Below are 18911 nucleotides of genomic sequence, written 5' to 3' on the forward strand. Positions count from 1 at the left end.
TTATCCAGGCTTTGTTCTTCAATAGATGTATCTCATAGCCTTGCTAGCTTCTAGATTCTGTTGCCAGTATAAGGTTGATGGTTGCTTAATTACAGGAAAAAGAGGAAAGGTTATGAAGATGATGATTATGTCTCAAAGAAATCCAAACATGAGGAGGTATGTTCTCCAAAGGTAAATTTTAAGTTCTCATTGCTGTATGTTCTGGTACAACCATAATGTTAGGATTTTACTGTTCCAGAGTGCAAGCATTATAGACAGGTGTTGGGTATTGGAAAGCTTTCATTTCTTTTTTTTTTGCATCCTTTATGTACATTGTCCATTATTAGAGGAATTTTTCTCACTTCTGTCTTGGCCTGTTCTGAAGCAGTATAATAATTACTTGATGAAGAATCCCTCCTAAGGTCATAGAAGGCAGTAGGGATATATTTTTTGATCTTCAAGGATTCTTCTCCTACCTTGTTTAAAAAAAAAAATTGTACCTGGCAAGTCAGATAAAAATGAATAATCATTTATTCAGAAGTTCACAACTGTAACGTTTATTCCTGTCACTGGACTAGTCTGGTGAGACCATGCCATATTATTATAAGGTTAAACTGCTACACATTTTCCTGGTTTATTTACCTTTTATAATCATAGCAAAAGGAGAACATTTTCCTAAAGGGAGGCAAGAAGGTAAACAGTACTGGTTATGCTTCAGTATAATGTTATCCTTGTAACATTTTCTTTCCTTCTTAGGAAGAATGGACTGACGATGACCTGGTAGATTCCCTCTAACCATCTGAAATTGATTTGTCAATGCTAACTAATCAACAGAAGGATGAAGCATATCTGGCATTTAACTTTAAAAATGAAGTAATGTGAAAGCATCAAAGTATATTAAACTTTTCTATTTATGTTATTTAAAAGTTTTTCCTTTCAGGATACCTTTATGTGAAATAAAACATCTTCAAAGGAGCCAGAAAAGCACCTGGTTTGGGTAATCTTGCCCCACCATGACTAATATCAAATCAGTCTTTCTATGGTAGCCAAATTAAAGCTGTAATTTATTTGCCTATATTGTTTACACAAGATGTCATTAAGCAAACTTATCTTTTTCTGAAAAGGCACCACAAAAAACAAAACTTAGTTACTAGTCAGTTTTAAAAGTGCTAAGGAATGTTGACTACTATAGCATTTATTCAGTTATTTAACTGTGATCTTATTCAGTTCCTAGAGTTGGAACCAAATTATGAAGGTCAGACTGTTTCTGGAAAATGAGGTTGAAGGAATTCTGGGAAACTCAATTGCCCTAAGTCTAAGTAAGTTTTACAGATGCAAACCTCTCCTCAGTGCATCCCAGGATGTACTTTTCCATAAAGTGTAGGTACCATTTAATTACATTTCAGTATTTGAAGGTAGTATTTACTCTATGCATATCCTTTAATAATGCTTTAGATTTTAGGTTTGCGTTGTTTTAATTTCCTTCTCATCGAGGAATGAGGAATAAAATTCACTAAGTGTGATTTTATAAAAGTGGAGGGGAAGAAGCCGAAATTGACAGTCCTTCACTGCAGTCCCGGTGAAGCAGTGGTCCGAATTTATCTTGTTTCTTTTTTAGGTCACTAAAGTTTGGCGTCAGAGCAATCTCTGAAAATTTTCCTACCCAGCCCCTTTAAAAAAAATGTGTAGTGACCAGCTAAGTTACTCCAAGGCCTACAAAGGTAAATGACAAGTTTCCTATTCCAGCTTAAGAGATAATAAGCATGTCATTAAAATTTAAAAAAGCAGAGTGTCTTTAGGTTTGTGGGTTTGTTTAGAAATAAAAGGCAGGAGAAGCAGTTCAGATTGAGAAATGGCAGGTCAGCATGGTTAAAACTGAGATGTGAGTAGTGGGAGAGAACAAATTGCTGAGCACTAGAATCTAGACCTTTTTGCATATTGTTGAAATGTTTTCGGAGATGTCCATACCCCTTTTAGTCTATCCTGGAAGGAGACCAAATGGCATACTGTTGTCTAACTGAAAAGCAGAGGAGAAAATATGGAATTGGGTTGACATCAAGAAAAAGCACCTGGTGTGTTTGTGTTTTGCTATCACTGTTCAACTGTGATCGCAGCTACTTCAGGGCTAGCAGCTACTTCAGGGCTAGCTACCTCTACATAAATAACAGCATTTAATACTTGCAGCTTACTGAGGGTTCACAAAATTTCTGCTAGTATAGTTTTAACACTTTAAAATACAGGAAGAAACAAAGTGTTGCTCTTAGAACCTAGGCCTTTAGAAAAAATTTTCTAAAGTGGGGAAATGCTTTTCCCAGTACATCCCTGTCTGGCTCGCCTTGTATGCCTTCTCTACCCTGCACAGTTATGGGAGCGAAAGAATCGTTAACAAATACGTAATGGAATCCTTCAAGAGACCATCAGCCAGAAAAAAAAATCTCAAGTTTCATCTCCCTGGGCCTTGCTCTGGTACTAAATTTGAACTGCCCCTAAAAGGAGGAAGAAAATAATGAAATTAAATGTTTAGCTGTATTTAGACAGAAGTAATCAGATATTTATGATATCCCTTGGTTTTATTTTAACTTAACCCTTGTGAATACTTCACAAAAATACACATACAGAAGCAAATAAAACTATACAGTCAAACTAAATATCCAGCAGATACAACAAGTAGTCAGAAGGGTAAAGATGAGCTGTTCAGTGGCTGATGAAATTGTTTGCATAATTTAAAAAATCAACTTGGAATTAATGAATACTTTCAATGAAAGCATTCTAGGGTTTTTAGGGTTTTTAAACATATAAAAGAAATCGGTAATCTATAAAACGGTTGAATGGGTAACATGCGTTGATCAGTACACAGTGACCAATAATATTTATTGAATTCAAACTATTTACTGTTGTAAACATTTAACAAAAAAGCATTATGAGATCTAAATACAGTCTTTGACAATTCGAACAAAATAAGTGGTATGTTTAAAAAATAAAGCTGATGAGCAAGAGATCCATTCTATATATTTTCTTTCAACAGTTCCAGCAAAGAGAAATAGCAGTTATTTAAAAAAAAAAGTATACAGCAAAGAGTGTTCCTATTGTAATGGTAAACTCTGGAAACTGTAAATACAAATAAAGTCATTGAACAGTCAAACGGTCATATTCCTAATTCAGGAAGAAGTAACAGTAAGAGCAGTCTGCAATCCAGTTATACTCAATTGTCAACAGAATGCTTTTTTTCAGTTCTGTTTCCAAGAGACAGCAAAACTTTGGCAATTGAATGTATTGAAAATATATTTTCCAAGTTCAAGATATGGTCATAGCATTGTGTGAAAGGTGATCTGTACACCAAGGCTCAGAGGTTGGTAAAGATTCCATATGTGGAAAAAAAGTGCAAATATCCTGCACAGATAGCTTACAAAGCTGCTGGTGCAGTTACTCACCAGCAGAATCTCGAGTTTTGTTTGCATAGTTCACACATCACTGGAATGTGGAAAGGTGTGCTATTTTTTTGGCAAGAGCAAAGGAGACATTATACTGATGTGAATTACCATGTTGGGCATGCTGAATCCATGCAGAACACTGCGGCGAAGGCTGCTACCTGACATCATTAGTTTTTGTATACTGGTTTTGTTTTTGCTGAAGCAGCTCTGTTATAGCCAGAAGCTTTTTCAGTACGTGCTAGACAAGGAAAAACAGTATGAAAATAATTAATAAATGAAAGCTTGATCAAATGTCAGGGATGGGAACCTGGATTTGAAAAAAGCCATATAAATGCAAAGGAATAAATAAAATAATATTACCATTCTACTCAAAAGAGCATAAAATTGTAAGTATGTATCATTCAGCCCTTGACTAGGTCATGTTATTTTGGTCGCGATAGAAGAGAATTTTTGTACACTAAAGTAAAGTAAACAGAAACTCGTTTGCGTTTGGCATTCTCATACCTACTTAGGCCAGAACACTCTCTAGACTAGAACACCTTACTAGACTAGAACACCTTACAGAAGAAAGATTTATCATTATAAATGACACATCTCAAGCCCTACAGGAGCACATGAGGGCAGTCAGGTTACAGCCTAATAATTCTCCAATAAGATTTTTTTTAATACTTAAAGCAAGTCAGTGTGGCAAGAAGGCATTGTACATGCCAAGGGCATACAAGTAGGTCCATGGCACATATTCTGCATAAGTTTCTCAAGTGACTGGAACCTAAATGATCCATGCTGTTATCTAAACTCGAAAAACCTTGAGAATTTTAGAATCTCAGATTGAGAACTCAGAATCACCACTCTCAATGTGCTAATCTCTTCTATAAGGTCCTTGCCAAATGGTTGGCCACTGTGGTGACCGTTCTTAGAAACTGCCATTTTTGATAAGCTCTTCTAAGGCCACACTAAACAATCTCTGGATCTACAGCTTGAAATCTTTTTACCAATCTTCCTGAATAATTCTCGTGTGTTTGACAGTTTGAAAAGTACTTGGCCATGCACCATGTGTGTGACTGACAGAAGAGACAGAAAAAGCCACATCACTACTGACATCATTAGCTCACTTACCATTTTCATACATGCCACTGAAGTGCATGAACACCACCATTTTCCAGTAGAGTTCACATTAACTTAAAAGCAAGATTTGACATTTTGCAGTATTAAAAATACATAATCTTAGTCTGGGCTCATTATTCCTGTTTGCTGAGATCTTTGTGGATTATGATGCAGATTCTCAAAAACTTAATAATATAATTAATAAGACTAATTCAGCTATTTATCATCTCCCAAAGAATCTTAAAGGTTGGCAAAAACCTACCTGCTGTGCACCACGCTCATTACTGAGCGTTCGCAGTTCATCTGAATGGGCTACACAAATCTCATGCAATGCTGCTAAATCACGGGAAAGGTCAGTTCTAGAATGCTCTGTAGTGTCCGGAAGTTCAGGTACATTCTTTAAGGGAATCATAAAACTGCATTTAGAAATACAACTCTTTATAATCTCTTCTGAAAAGATCCTAACTGGTACAGTAGATAAAATTTAACACATAATATTCTCTTAAAATGCTCTTAAAATTCAACTTGATAGATTTTGTGACCTCAGTATTCACATAAAACCAAGTTTCATTTTCTTCAGCCATATGGCAGAATATTGTGCAATATTTTTTTTTAAACTGGAACATAAATAATGCAAGCACTAACTGTCAATCTGGATTAAATGCAACCTAAACTTAAAATTCCTCCACTCCTTCAGACTGTTTCATTATTAAACTGCTATAGTTTGTCCAAATTGATCAGCATATATAAATAAGAGCTACATTATGAAAGCATTGATGAGAACCTTTCAGGCCTATAATTATCTGTGGACTCTGCCCAAAACACTTGCTAATGTGTAGAAATGATGTGTTAATTATGGTATCTTTAGATAAGGTTCATAAAGTAAATTAGTGCCAATACAGTACTACCAACTTGTTATAGTAACTAAGTATTGATTTTATTTTGAGCACTGGAATAAAATTTAACACGAGTTTAGATTACTAGTGGTTTTAAACAAATCTATTCCTCTCCCTAATGGTGACAATATTTGCTATACACTCCTAAAAACTGCAAACACTCAGTTTTCTATGGTCTAAAAAAAATAATTAGAATATAATTCATTTTTATTCAGTGAATGAAGGCTTCTAGAGATGGGATGAAAGACAACCATATTTGCCTTTAAAGAGTTGACAACCTAGTAGAGAAGACAGACTAGATGTAAACTGATCACAGAGTTATGTATATCAAAGGATATGCAGAGGATACTTAGGAAGCAGAACAAAAGGTATTATTTAGTTGAGGTTTAGGGCTCAGCAAAGCCTGCCTGAAGGAGACGTTTGAGATGAGTCTTATTTGACTTATATAGGTGTAAAGCAGTGGAAGAGTATGAGGAGACTGGAAGAGTATTATAATATTGGAATTCTAAGCAATCTGAAAGGCTAGATTGTGTGGCATAACTAGGAAAGTGATAGAGAAAGCTGGACTGTAGACATGTGATTATGGAAAGTAAATGGAATCCTAATCTTGAATCTACACCTAGATATGTGGCTTGAGATAAAACTAGCTAGCCTTAAATATTGGACAGTTTCATACAGCTCCTTAAACATCACTATAGTAAAAAAAAAAAAATTTCAGTCATGGACCAACTATATTTTTTTGGTAATCGGAAATATTTATATTCTTCAAAACTTCCCAGGAGTTCACATTAAAGGAACATGATGGATATTTAGCATCTGCTCCTTTATTTCTCAATTTCATTATCAATATGGACCAACACCATAAATTTCTTATACCTGAAGCTGCAAACTAGGGGCCCACAGGCTGTCCTGACTGGGTTGACTGTACAGTGGTGTGGTGGTTGTTTACTTGTGCTTTTAAGTGAATCTGACTGTATTAAAGCAGAACATTCTCCTACCGTAGCATTCCCTAGTGTCATACACCTGGCTAAATTCACATCTCTTTTCTGGTTTCTATATTTATGAACTGAATTGCTAATAATTTAGTTTTTAATTGATGTAGTATCTGAAGATCTATAACAAGAAAATTTAACTTTACTAAGAAATCCAGGGTCTTAAAAATTATTTTTTAAATCCCATTCTTAATTTTATAATCACAACTTATTTATAAATGCCTAAGTAAGGCATATGTAGTCCCACTGAATGAAGTTTAACACCAAATCCACGTATTTTATTCTTAGAAAAGCCACAGGAACATACATTCTCCAGTCCATTTACTTATTAAACTGGCCAGAACTGTGGGTTATCCATCTTGTTTCACATTCCACACAGTAGCAGGAAAGTTAAAGTAGCTAAAGCAGCAACAGAGTATCATAGTGGTGAGGTGGGACAAACTAAAAATTGACACAGGCAGTTCAAAAGCCACAGTCCTCTATTCTTGGTGTAAATCATTCAGTGTAAGAATAAACTGTTACAATGATATCAAATGAAGTAATTTGTTTAGGAAGGTAGACAAAAATATGCAGTTTTGTTTTAAGCTCTGGATAGAAAACCTTTCTAAAGGTTGTTGCTTAAATGAGTTAGACTCAGCTATATTAAGTATAGATGTCAAATTATATGCATACCCCAAGTTCATCTAAAAACATGATCATACGATGTTTGTTACTTTTGATGAATGGATTGACACCTTCCATGTAAGGCTCCTAAAAATATAAAAACAAAAAGCTTACTATATATGCATCAAAAACATTATCTGGTCCATAACAAAAACCATACATGTAGCAAAAATTCTTATAAATCAAATTATCAGTAGCAGCACATTATTCATAAGAACTAATTATACAATGACCATATTTTTCCTTCTAATATAAGCAAGCAGCTATTCTGAGGAATAGGAGTATGGAGTACTTTAGTAAACAAATTCTGGATGAAAAAAAGCACACATAGCCTAACAAACAAAATTTCTTATATGTCGGTCATTCAAAAATAGTGAGAAACTGCCAATATTTGCCAAGTACCCAGAGGTTATTAGAACCTAGCAGAGAATATAGGGAATTAAAATATAGTGTGGTAGGGACTGCAATAAAAAATTGGTACTCATAACCTGCCTCAGGGTTCAGATAAATTCAAAAGCTGAGTCATACTATAAACTGCTTCATTCTAAAATCTTAAACCGATTCGGAAATATGCTATGTTGTAAAACGGGGAAGGGTTAGTATTAATACACACTCTCTTAAAATCAGTAAGATGAGATAAGGACCTCAATAGACGATTCCAAAGAAACAGACATGAAAAATCATACAGTTCTAAGAGTAATGAAATAATGACACAAAAAGTAACATGCTTATCAGGTTGTCAAAAATAAAAAAGTAATACTAGTTGAGTTTTGGCAAGGCTGTGGGGAGCAAAATGTCTTCTTACTTAGTACTTTTACTCCAAAGTTCATTTAAAGAAATAACTGGACAAGTTTGAAAGGAAGTACATATAAGGATACTTGTTATCTGTTAATATTAACAAAAGCAGATGACATAGTATTATCCCTACCAGAACATTAACAGTCATTATCTTTTGATAGTGGGATCACATATGGGTGTTTTAAAAACTCATCCGAATTTTAATATTTACAGAGAATGTTTATTATGCAATACATAATAAAATTGATTGGGGTGCATTTAAAAATATGCTCATTGATTTTTATATTTAAAAGTGGAAGAATCTGATGATACTGGAAATTATACTGAAAAAATACCTTTCTATACTACTAGTGAAAGTGGTGGTTTTTAAAATTCCACTATTAAAAAGTAAAATCTAAAAGCATCTAAAAATATGAACATATCAACAAAATCGTAAATTATCTTTATGAAATATCCACTGTTGAAAATTTACTTATGCCATATTTTATGGTTTTATCGTGTCAAAGTTTCATTCATAAATGACATTTTAAAGTATCAAAATGTTTTTACCTTAGCTCCAAATTCCACAAGATTTGCTAAGTTCTGCACAGACTTAGCCACTAATATCAGTGTTCTTGCAGCAATAGGAGATGGGGAATCTATAAGAGAATTGGGCACAGCTAATGACACCAACTCCAAAGGTACTTCCAAGTAAACCATTATAAATTTAGCACTTTAATATTTCTTTACTGTTAAAAATACTAATATTCTTCCATTCAGAACTCAATGTTTTTTGGAAAAAGTATGACCTGTATAATTCAAAAGAGCTTGATTTAAAGGGGGAAAAACTGAATACACTTATCAGTGCTTTTAGTTTGTGAAAAGGGTACTACAGGATATTTCAAAATACTTCAAAGCTTTATCTTATTGCTAAAAAGACTTGTTACTCCACATACCCTACAGGACAATTCACAAAGCTAATTTCAACCCATCCAAGATTAGCAATTTGCAATATGAGCAATTCCTTGCTCCCAGCCTCCAATGACTCAAATAATTCACCTTAAAGCTCAATAACAAAGTCTGGAACCTCTGCTTTATTTTGAGGAGAAAAACATGCAATTTATTAATTTTTAAAAAATATTTTAAAGGTTAATCAGGAAGCACTGCCCTATATAGATAATAGGATGTAAATGAAAAATATTTGTCTCTATTAATTTTAAGCTCTAAAACATAATTATTTAACAGTAAAAACCTATAGATAGTCTATCTGGCTGCCTGATTTCAGACTGTATTCTTTTTATCTGAAGTTGCTAAACTATAAATAATATTGCCTAGCGGTTCAGAGTCTAACGTTCACATAAATAAATCTCTCCAAAAGAATTATAAACCCTTAATTCTTAGTAGACCCATAGATTTAACCATTTTAGTAGCAATTGGAGATAACTACAGAGATATGATGGCTATAAAGGTAAGATACTCCAAAAAATTTTAATACAATTTTGAGCTTCAAATTATCAAGACAAAAATACTTCAGGTTCCTTCTGCTAATGATGGCTCATGATTACATTTGTAGTCACAAATATCATTCTTACCCTTTATTTGAATACGACTTCTGAAAGTCAGTCCATAATGGGCATTTGGGTAATAAGCAAAACTGAATCTGGTTTGTTGGAGTTTAAAATGCCAATTAACATATAGGTGGTGACAAGAAATCTCTACTGGGAAATCTCAAAGGGCTACTTTCTTCATAAGTATTCACAGAGTACTACTGCAACTGCAGCTATAATTTTAACCGACTTGCAATGGTAGTGACAGGGTCTAGCATGGGTTAAAAGCACACAGGAAGCTCTTCTTCCCAACTTGAAAAAGCCAGTGTTGCAGGCTGGAAAGTCATCATCATAAGAGTTTGAGACATAGGTAGGGATGGGAAAAAATGATTTGTGTCTAATCATGCCATCTCAGGCTTCAAATATTAGATGGAAAGAAAGGTTAAGAAACAAAATGGAAAGAAAAGGTAAAGTACCAAAAGGAAGAAGAAAGGGGTGCTTTGGAATGTTTTATACCAAGTCTTATAATTGGACTAAAAAAAAAAGATTTAAAAGGAAAAATGAGTAACCTTACTAAAGAGTATGAAACTATTTTTTTAATTTCAAAATTTATCAAAAGCTGATTACCTGAGATGATATTAAACATCCGTGGGTTCAGGATGGCAGGACAGATAAGTCGAAGAAAAACAAAACCACTGAATGGGAGGGAAATTTTGTTTTTTTAGAAAACTACAATATGTGTTACATTAAAATAATATATATAAACAAAAATGTTAGTACCTGTAGAACCATGAACTTTGAACTAATGTAGGGAAGACCAAATATGCAACTTTATGAAAATAATAAGCTAAAGTATCTTACTTTAAGAACATATATTTGCTGCTTAAACATTATTCACTTTTCTCGAATTTAGATTTTTAGATTTACTTTGGGAAGATTTAAGTTGTATCTGTAAGACTTACTGTTTTGGCTACTATTTACTTATTCCAAGCTAGTAGTGCATTTTATACTTACTTTGAGGAAGGAGTGTCCTTAGGAACACTAAGAATTTCTGAAATACTGTAGGAGTACAAATAAACCCTTTTAATAGACACATAGCCCTGTAAGGTCCTAAAACTAACGTTCTCTAACTTCTCTTTCTTTAAACAGAACAGCTCAGTAAAGTGTATAAATGAAGTTGGTTATACTGATTTTGTTGAGTTACATAAAAATTAATCCACTGTACTAGGGAAAAAGTGACTTCTTGATAAATGAAAATGTATACAAACAATGTTGAAAAGCTTTTAAGGCAATGAAGAAAAAGACATCATGCTTTGTAAAGTTAAAAAAAGTTCTCAAATTACAAAATATTAATAGCAAAACCAAAAATTAGTGTAAAAACACATGGCTTAATAACAGTTGTCATGTATGATTTTGCCTGCTAATCTTACTCTGGGAACAAAGTACAAAGTAAAACTACAAGTGTATATAGCTATTCCTAGTCTGCTCCCTTCTTCGGTTACTGGTAGAGTTTATGTTTTTGTGTAGATAATATGTCTCTAATTTCCTCTTAAGAGGAATCCACACTAATAATTGACCTCGCACCTGCCCTTGTAAAGACAAGCATTATTTCCAAGTTGATAAAATTCCTTTTAGAGATTAAAATAATTGACACAGTCTCTGTTCTCTATTAGAGTGAATAACCCAACTTCTCAGCATTTACCTCCCAATGATGTTGTTTGCTAATTTTGGGGAGTCTTAGAAAAATTAATGTGTTGCTTCTCAGATAGCATTTATTCTTAGTATACAATTATTAAGTCTTTAGATTTCTTTATAGCAGGTAATTTATGAAGAATCTTGCACAAATTTTGCTTGAAAACATTTTGATATCTTTGTCTTTGAATCTGAAATATAAGCTAGCAACACCAAACCATAAAAGAATTTCAGTGTGCAAATCCACTTTCTGGGAATTTTTAGAGGTGATTTTAAATTTAAGAGGGATACTAGGTATCTACACATATATTTAAAAGCTTAACTAGGGATAGAAATCACCACCTTGGCCATAAATGCCCCTTAGAAGACCCTGTAGTATCAGATAATCCACATAGCAGAATTTCCAGCTATTTGCTTAACCAATATACTTGTTTGAAACTTACAAAAGTTTTCATTTACATCACACAAAACTGTGCTGCAACATTATATGCTTGTAATACGTTTCTAGTCCTCTCAATCACTACTAAAGCCAAGAAATACAGAATCTACAATTCTTTTTTTTTTTGGCAGTACGTGGGCCTCTCACTGTTGTGGCCTCTCCCGTTGCGGGGCACAGGCTCCGGACGCGCAGGCTCAGCGGCCATGGCTCACGGGCCCAGCCGCTCCGCGGCATGTGGGATCTTCTCAAACCGGGGCACGAACCCGTGTCCCCTGCATCGGCAGGCGGACTCTCAACCACTGCGCCACCAGGGAAGCCCGAATCTACAATTCTTAAACATTTTATCTGTAAAAAGAGTAGAAGGCTCTTTACAAGATTTAGGTTGGGGGCAGGATTAACACACATTTTCAAAACTAATTATATGATATTGGTGCCTTCAGTAGTTGCCCAATTTTTTTTTAATAGTGTATAACATGATGGGCAGCATATATTCTATATGATAAATTTTATTATTAGACTCCTGAATTCTCTGATGCTTTTGCACTAATTTCCTACTGTCTTGAATGGGTTGGGGTGTGCTTAACAAAAGTGTACAGGAGTGTTAAGGATATTAGATTGGGTCTTAGATGTTTTGCCTTTAGTTCTGCCTTAGCCACTAACTTTCTGTATAACCTTAAGCAAACAATTTAATCTCTACAGATCTGCTTCCTCATTGGAAAAGTTACCGAAATGACAACAAAGTCCCCCTGTATAAGCTACAAAATGCTATGACTTGACAAAGCAATTCCTCCTAATTACTGCACAATGAACACACTGTAACAGCTTCAGAACTAAAGTAGACTCTGGCTGGAGATTAGCCCTGAGTCACAAACTGTTACAAACCAATTAATTAATATCTAAATTGTTCAATGATTGCTTTTCGTTCTCAGCACAAATCAACCAGTCTTTCTCTCCTCCCATCAGTGAATGTTGAGGTTTTTAGAAAATGCAAAAAGGTAGCTTGCTAGCTAAGTATCTCATAGTAACTTCAAAACAAAAACAAAGTAAGTTAAAGTTTAGGAGCTACCTGAATTCAGAAAATATTCAACAGGGCTCTGACATAAAAGTCAAAGAAAAAAGGTCTTAAAATTGTATACTGTATACTGTTAGTCTCCACATTTTCACAATTATCCATTTGACTCTCAGTGCAGGCTATATGATTTAACAAAACATTAAGTCTTACCTAACAACTCTTGTTCTCATGGTGGTATTTGTAGGCCACTTATGCTGAACAGATTTCTGTAAACACCCATAAATATACCTCAGTGTCCTGCCAAAATAACACAACCATCTTAATACAGAAAGCACTTGAAAATACTGATCTCACTGCAGCCTAAAGCTTAATTTACGAAATCCATGACATTTTTAAATGCAACTGGCCATTTTCCCCAAAAAAGTTCTGTTACAAGTAGTGATATTTAGCAAAGGAAAAGGAAAACTTTTAAAAGTTTTCATCATCAATTCATTTAACCAGTTCTTTACATTTACTTTGGAAGAAATCCTACCATTTTTAGATTACTTCTGTATTAAAGAAAAGTATGAAGAAGTACTGGAATGCGGATATAGAGGAACTAATGAGTACAGGTTCCAGGGAGACAGATTTTAATGTAAGTTAACTTCTACCTGAATAAGCGAGCTGACTAACACCGGAAGCCGCTAAGCAGACACCGAGTAATTATCTCGTGTATATTTTGAGCAAGATGTTCAACTACAGACTGGAGAGATACGTGTCTTTTATGACCTCCTCAAACCTGAGATAAGCTGCTATTCTTTCCCCAAGTTACTATATAAACCAGACATACTGGCCTGTATAAAAACATGATTTGTTTTATTTTAATGCAAATATTTCACTTTGGTTTCTTCAAGTCACTCTGTTTCCTTAAACACAATTCATCGTGTAAAGATTAAAAACCCTAACTTCTTCAGAGTATAATAACATCAGGACAGTGGAAAAGCTTACACGTTTTAGAAATACAAATTTTTTAAAATGCAAATATACAATTTATTGTCAAATTAAAATTTCACCACTTACGGTGGAAGTATTTCTGAAGCCATGAATATTTTCTCCACAAGCTCTGAAAGTATGTTCAATAGGTGTGCTAAATTAGTGTTCACATCTTCATTTTTTTCTAACTTTGATGGACTTAACTAAGAGAAGGAATAAATCAATATAAATGCATCTTGGCAATGATAAATGCAAATGAATCAAGGTAATCAAGCAGTTTTTTTCAAGGTTCTCTATTTTTCCATTTTTCAAACTGTATTAGTCTTTCGGTGGTGGTGTGGGGCTAACTAGGGTTTGCTCTGTGGAACTCCTAATGGACTTGTTACCATTAATTCCCATCTACTCAACTGAAGAGCAATGATTGTTCAACAGTTTTCAGTTGCTTTGGGTTAGTACAATTAATGAAGTTTTCTTTTATTCATTTACCACATTTTACCACAGATTTTTACAGGCACATAAAACTGTATTAGACTTTATTTTAAATATAATATTCCCAACCAGAAGACAAAAAAATCCTAGCTTCAGTGGCCACATGCACAAATATACTAGAAGTATTTAATTGGAAAGAAAGATCACTGTATATTATTATAAAACCTATCTTAAATCTATCTATTTGAGGAAAAAAGCTGATTAAAATAGAAAGGTTTTTCTGAATGAGATAAGACTGTTCAAATGACTAATAAAATACCAAATGCCTCAGAGGCAGCATCATGAACCCTTTAAAAACTTGCCAGTAACTTCTAAAATCTAAGAATTCTTATCTAGAATTAATGGAGTAGATTTATCTATAGGAATCTAAATTCCCTAGCCTGGATTTAACGTCCAGAGACTTTCTGCAGGCTTGCTGCATTTCTGTATCCTTTACACTTACTAGACCAACTATGGTGTTAACCCCAGGTTTCCAACACTAAATTATCCATTTCTTCCCCTTAAATTAATTAGTAAAAATTGACAACTTGGTGCAGAATTAACATTTTGAGTGCTCCCAGTATACATTATCAAAAGCAGTTCCTTTATTTTGTATCAGACATAAAAAATATATTTAATATCCTCCTTCTATAGTTGCTCTGCCTTCAAAATAAAATGATGGAATAGCCATATAAATGAGATTCTACTCCTTTTCTTAATGGTTTGTTATGAGTTTAGACTGAAGCCTCAATAATCTAAAAGGATGTTTTTATTTGCTTTTGAGGGGGTTATCTTGTACCTCTGACCCTCCCACCACCACCCCCACTTCAAAAAAACCTTTGAGGAGAAACCTAGATGTTATTAGCAAGTGTCACATAGAACTTACACAACAGAAATCTCTAACAATAACTTCAATTTATGTTTGCACACTTTCTGAAAGTAGCATACACTTTTATCATTAGTACAGCAGGAGAAATGATAAAGTACTTTCATGTATTTCTGGTGCAATTCGAGGTTTTTAATCTCCAAATAAAGTACATCTTTTTTAAAAAGTCTGTTTTGCATAACATTTTTCTAAACGTATTACAAAAGGTATAACTGTTCTGATGAACAGTTTCAGACAGCTAATATATTTGCCTTGAAATTCAGTTAGCTATAAAGCATTACCTATTAAAATATGCTCTTTGCTGCAATACTCACCTCGCAAGACTGCTTGCTTTCCATTATCTTTAAGATACAGTCTTTCAAAGCGTGATGAACAAATTGTGTAGCAGTGGCTTTCATATACTGCTCCATCAACGTACTCGCAAGTGTTGTAGCTCGAAATAGGGTAGTGGCTTCATCTACATCAATATATAGATATTAAAAAATTATCTGTAAAGGATTGTACTTAATGTGAATCAAATTGGAAATTAAATGAATTCATTTTTTCCTCAAATAATTATAGCTATTTAAGTATGTTTATTTGCATGTAGCATTAAATATTGATTATAATGACATCCTATATTCCTATAAACTTAACTCTTCAAAAGACTTTCTATTCCTTCCCTTCATTAGATCATAAACAGGAGAAGGAATTAACACTGCCACATTATATGAACAAAGAAAGGCTCTGGATGGTTATATGACTTATCTAAGACTAAAGAGCCAAATAGTGACAAAACTAGGACCAGAATCCACCTCTGCTGTCCCACTGAGCCCACGCTTTAAAAAATCTGAGTTAATTTACAAACAAGAATGTAACGTAAAACCCCAGTATAAATTAACTTACTTGCCTAAAATATGGCTATTCATGACTTTTTAAAAAACCCAAAAAAGCACAAATATTGCCAGAAAAGAAAATCTCAGTGTAAAATATGTACCACCACTTTATCTCTCCTGACAAATCTATATAAAATATTTTCATATTTTCTATGATTAGGAGGAAATAGTTTTCGATTTTACAGTTTATTTGGGGAACCTAGAAGCAAGTACTGTTATTGAGTCAAAGGGCTGGTTTGAAATGGGTTATTCTGACATATTTATAAGCTGTTACAAACTACTGTGGGTCCAGCTAAATTGCCTGGAAACTACCTACCTATAGAAGGCAGAAATAAAATGCAGCTAACACCCAACTTTTGTGCAATGAATTTATAAGCAAAAAACAAACAAGAGAACATGGTAAGCATACCAAACTATTCTTAATAACCAAGCAGTATGAGCCATTGATCTGGACACAGAAGTCACTTTCTTACAGCTTCTAATTTGCCATGACAGAAAGTTGTATTAGAGATAATACCCCCCCCCATATTAGCCAGCCTAAGAATCAGAAATGACATTCCAACTGTAATTTTTAATGAATGAAAAACTGAGTAACTTTGTAAAATGATTTAACTATTTAATATGTTCTAAGATAGAGGACATAATATACTTGATATATAAAATCTAATCACTAACCAGTTTTTAAAAGTATCACACTAACACTTCTATACTGTACCTTCCATGCTTATTTCTCTGTCATTTAGTGTACATAACAACAACGATTCAAGCCTTTCATGAAGAAAAATCCTCAGTAGGATGCTAGCCAGTAGTGTTCGGTCCTGTCCACATACATGTGATAAAGCATAGACTACATGAAGCTCCTTTTGCAGTATAAGCTAAAAATGACATCAAGAAAGATTGTTGAAAGTACACAGCATTAAGTATTCTCAGTAACATTAACAGGAAATACATTCTTCTATATGCATACATTTAGGAATATGTTCTATTGAATAAATTTATTAAAGACAGAATGAGTTTGTAACCTACATATTTATAGTCTCTTAAAAGCAATGTCATACTGTTGCAAGGCTTTTCAACCTTCTCTGCCTGTCACTGTGCCACTAAACTATGAAATTACTATATTTAGCTCAATGGGTATGGTGGGAAGCAGTGCATAGCACAGGGAGATCAGCTCGGTGCTTTGTGACCACCTAGAGGGGTGGGATAGGGAGGGTGGGAGGGAGGGAGACGCAAGAGGGAGGAGATATAGGGATATATGTGTGCGTGTGGCTGATTCACTTTGTTGTATGGTAGAGACTAACACAGCATTGTGGAGCAATTATACTCCAGTAGGGATGCTGGGGGGAAAAAAGTTAATTATTTTTCTTAATGCCTTTAAAAATAATTGGACTGGTAAATAACTTTAATACCTCTTTAAATTCGCTGTACTCTTCTTCTGGCATGATTTTTTCCATAGAATATCGTGCTCGGACGCGCAGGGATCCTGGCTCAATACCTTTCAATGGTATATGGGAGCTGAGCAAAAACCATTCATCTGTGGCATGCCCTTTCTGCAGCCGGCTCAACTGGCAGCGCATAAATACTGTGACAGAAAAATATCAAATGATTAGTGTCTGAAAAGATGACACTGTAATTAGTCACACAAAATTTCCTAATGTTCTCTTATCTATAGTGTTAAATGCTTTTTATTAAAGGACTTTTCAGTAATATCATAAATTTAATACTAAATACTTCATTCATTTACTGAATGCCTACTATGTGCCAGACTCTCTGATAGGCAGGGATGTGGGATACAGACATGATTAAGATACAGTCTCTGACTTGCATGGAGGTAACAGTCTAGCCAAGGAGGCGAGAAATCAATTATGATACCCCATGCTAAGTGCTGTAAAGTGGTGTATGCTAATGAAGTACAGAGAAATAATGTCTAATTCATTCTGTGGAGGTTAAACATCCATTCCAAACAGGTACCCCCTTAAGCTGACTTGTAACAAGATCTGGAAGTGTAGCTAAGTAGAAACAGAGAAAAAAAGAGTGTGCAGTCTGAACAGAAGGTATGGTGGATGGTTTTAAAAATCCATGGATAATTTAAGAGCTATAAGAAAGCTGGTGTAGCTGGAGAGAAGGATATACAAAAGATTCCACAGTGAAAGTAAGAGTGGGGAGGAGTGGATCAGGAAAGAGCCTTTCTTCTGTATCATTGCTAGGGGGTTAGATTTTATCTTAAAAATGATGGGGGACCACTAAAAATGTTAAGCATTTTAATAGTAGTACAGAAATTACAGAATAAATATTATTTATAGCAAAAAATTCAGGCTTTGATTCTGTTAACACATAGCACTTTTTTTCCCCCTAAGCCTGATTTTTAAGAAGGTATTTAAGGATTAACCTAATTCACTCTGGTGTGAATTGCTCAATCCCATTGCCACCTCTTTCAGAAACAGACTGGGAAAAGTTGTGCTGCTGAGAACCAGTACTGACTACCAGAAGTGAGCAGTGTAATCTAATTTAAAGAAAAAAATTTAACAGAGTGCTTTTTTTCGTTTACATGCAAAGTATAGGATAGTAGGAGAAACCTAAAAAGTAGGAAGAAGGGATAAGGAAGCACCACAGAAAGATGACCACTGTTACTGTTTTCTTTTTCCTCTTATACGTTGTGGAGGGAGGGTGAGCAGATACTTTAATCCTAAGGGCTTAAGTTTACAGTATATTCAATTTAGCCTTTTTGGTCTTTTTCTTTTTTCTTTTTTAGATACAGCAATCAATACTTGTAGAAGTATAAAAAGAAGCTATCTCAAGTTACATTGCTTACACACCTTTTTAATTTCCATTTTAGACTATACTTCATTATGAATTTCCAAAGTATATAAAACATGCTTTTTTACTTTAGAAATTTCTGTGTCAACTTACAGATATCAGGATCTTTGCTTTTCTTCGTTTTATTACTAAGAGTTATTTCAAATCTGTTGATGTCAGGAGGAAGATCACTAAAGCAGCAAGGAGAAAAAGAATTAAGAAAATGTCCTGGCATAAAACTATCTAATTCCTTTATTAGTATTGAATAAACCCCCTATTTCTGCTGCTAACCCAGCTGCAAGTGCTAGATTTAAAACTAGATTCAAAACATGTTTTATTACTTGGTACACAGGAATACAGACAAGCAAATTACACTTTCCCT

The 18911-nt window shown here is 34.2% G+C and overlaps 2 protein-coding genes across 4 annotated transcripts in view; one reads left to right on the forward strand and one right to left on the reverse strand.

Annotated features, from left to right (window-relative positions):
- Positions 1–1008, forward strand: part of CCNH (cyclin H) — a 24808-nt gene extending 23800 nt beyond the window's left edge. Inside the window, exons 8-9 of one of the 3 annotated variants that reach the window (XM_007448153.1) lie at positions 96–156; positions 736–961. In XM_007448153.1, the coding sequence (XP_007448215.1) occupies positions 96–156; positions 736–774 (100 nt within the window). In that variant the 3' untranslated portion in view covers positions 775–961. Of the gene's footprint in view, positions 1–95; positions 217–735 lie in introns of those variants that run through there. The other 2 variants (XM_007448154.1, XM_007448152.1) reach the window with 2 other exon arrangements.
- Positions 1009–2520: 1512 nt separating this feature from the next.
- The window catches only part of RASA1 (RAS p21 protein activator 1), a 108753-nt gene continuing 92362 nt past the window's right edge, over positions 2521–18911 (reverse strand). The window contains exons 15-25 of the mRNA XM_007448155.1: positions 18644–18720; positions 17143–17315; positions 16449–16608; positions 15173–15315; positions 13592–13707; positions 12743–12829; positions 10017–10084; positions 8413–8501; positions 7075–7152; positions 4777–4911; positions 2521–3648 (exon numbers count right to left, since the gene is read on the reverse strand). Of these exons, the coding sequence (XP_007448217.1) occupies positions 3565–3648; positions 4777–4911; positions 7075–7152; positions 8413–8501; positions 10017–10084; positions 12743–12829; positions 13592–13707; positions 15173–15315; positions 16449–16608; positions 17143–17315; positions 18644–18720 (1210 nt within the window). The 3' untranslated portion in view covers positions 2521–3564. The remainder of the gene's footprint in view (positions 3649–4776; positions 4912–7074; positions 7153–8412; positions 8502–10016; positions 10085–12742; positions 12830–13591; positions 13708–15172; positions 15316–16448; positions 16609–17142; positions 17316–18643; positions 18721–18911) is intronic.

This window comes from Lipotes vexillifer, unplaced genomic scaffold, assembly GCF_000442215.2.
Source record: "Lipotes vexillifer unplaced genomic scaffold, Lipotes_vexillifer_v1.1 scaffold990, whole genome shotgun sequence".
In the NCBI taxonomy this organism is placed as follows: Eukaryota; Metazoa; Chordata; class Mammalia; order Artiodactyla; family Lipotidae; genus Lipotes; species Lipotes vexillifer.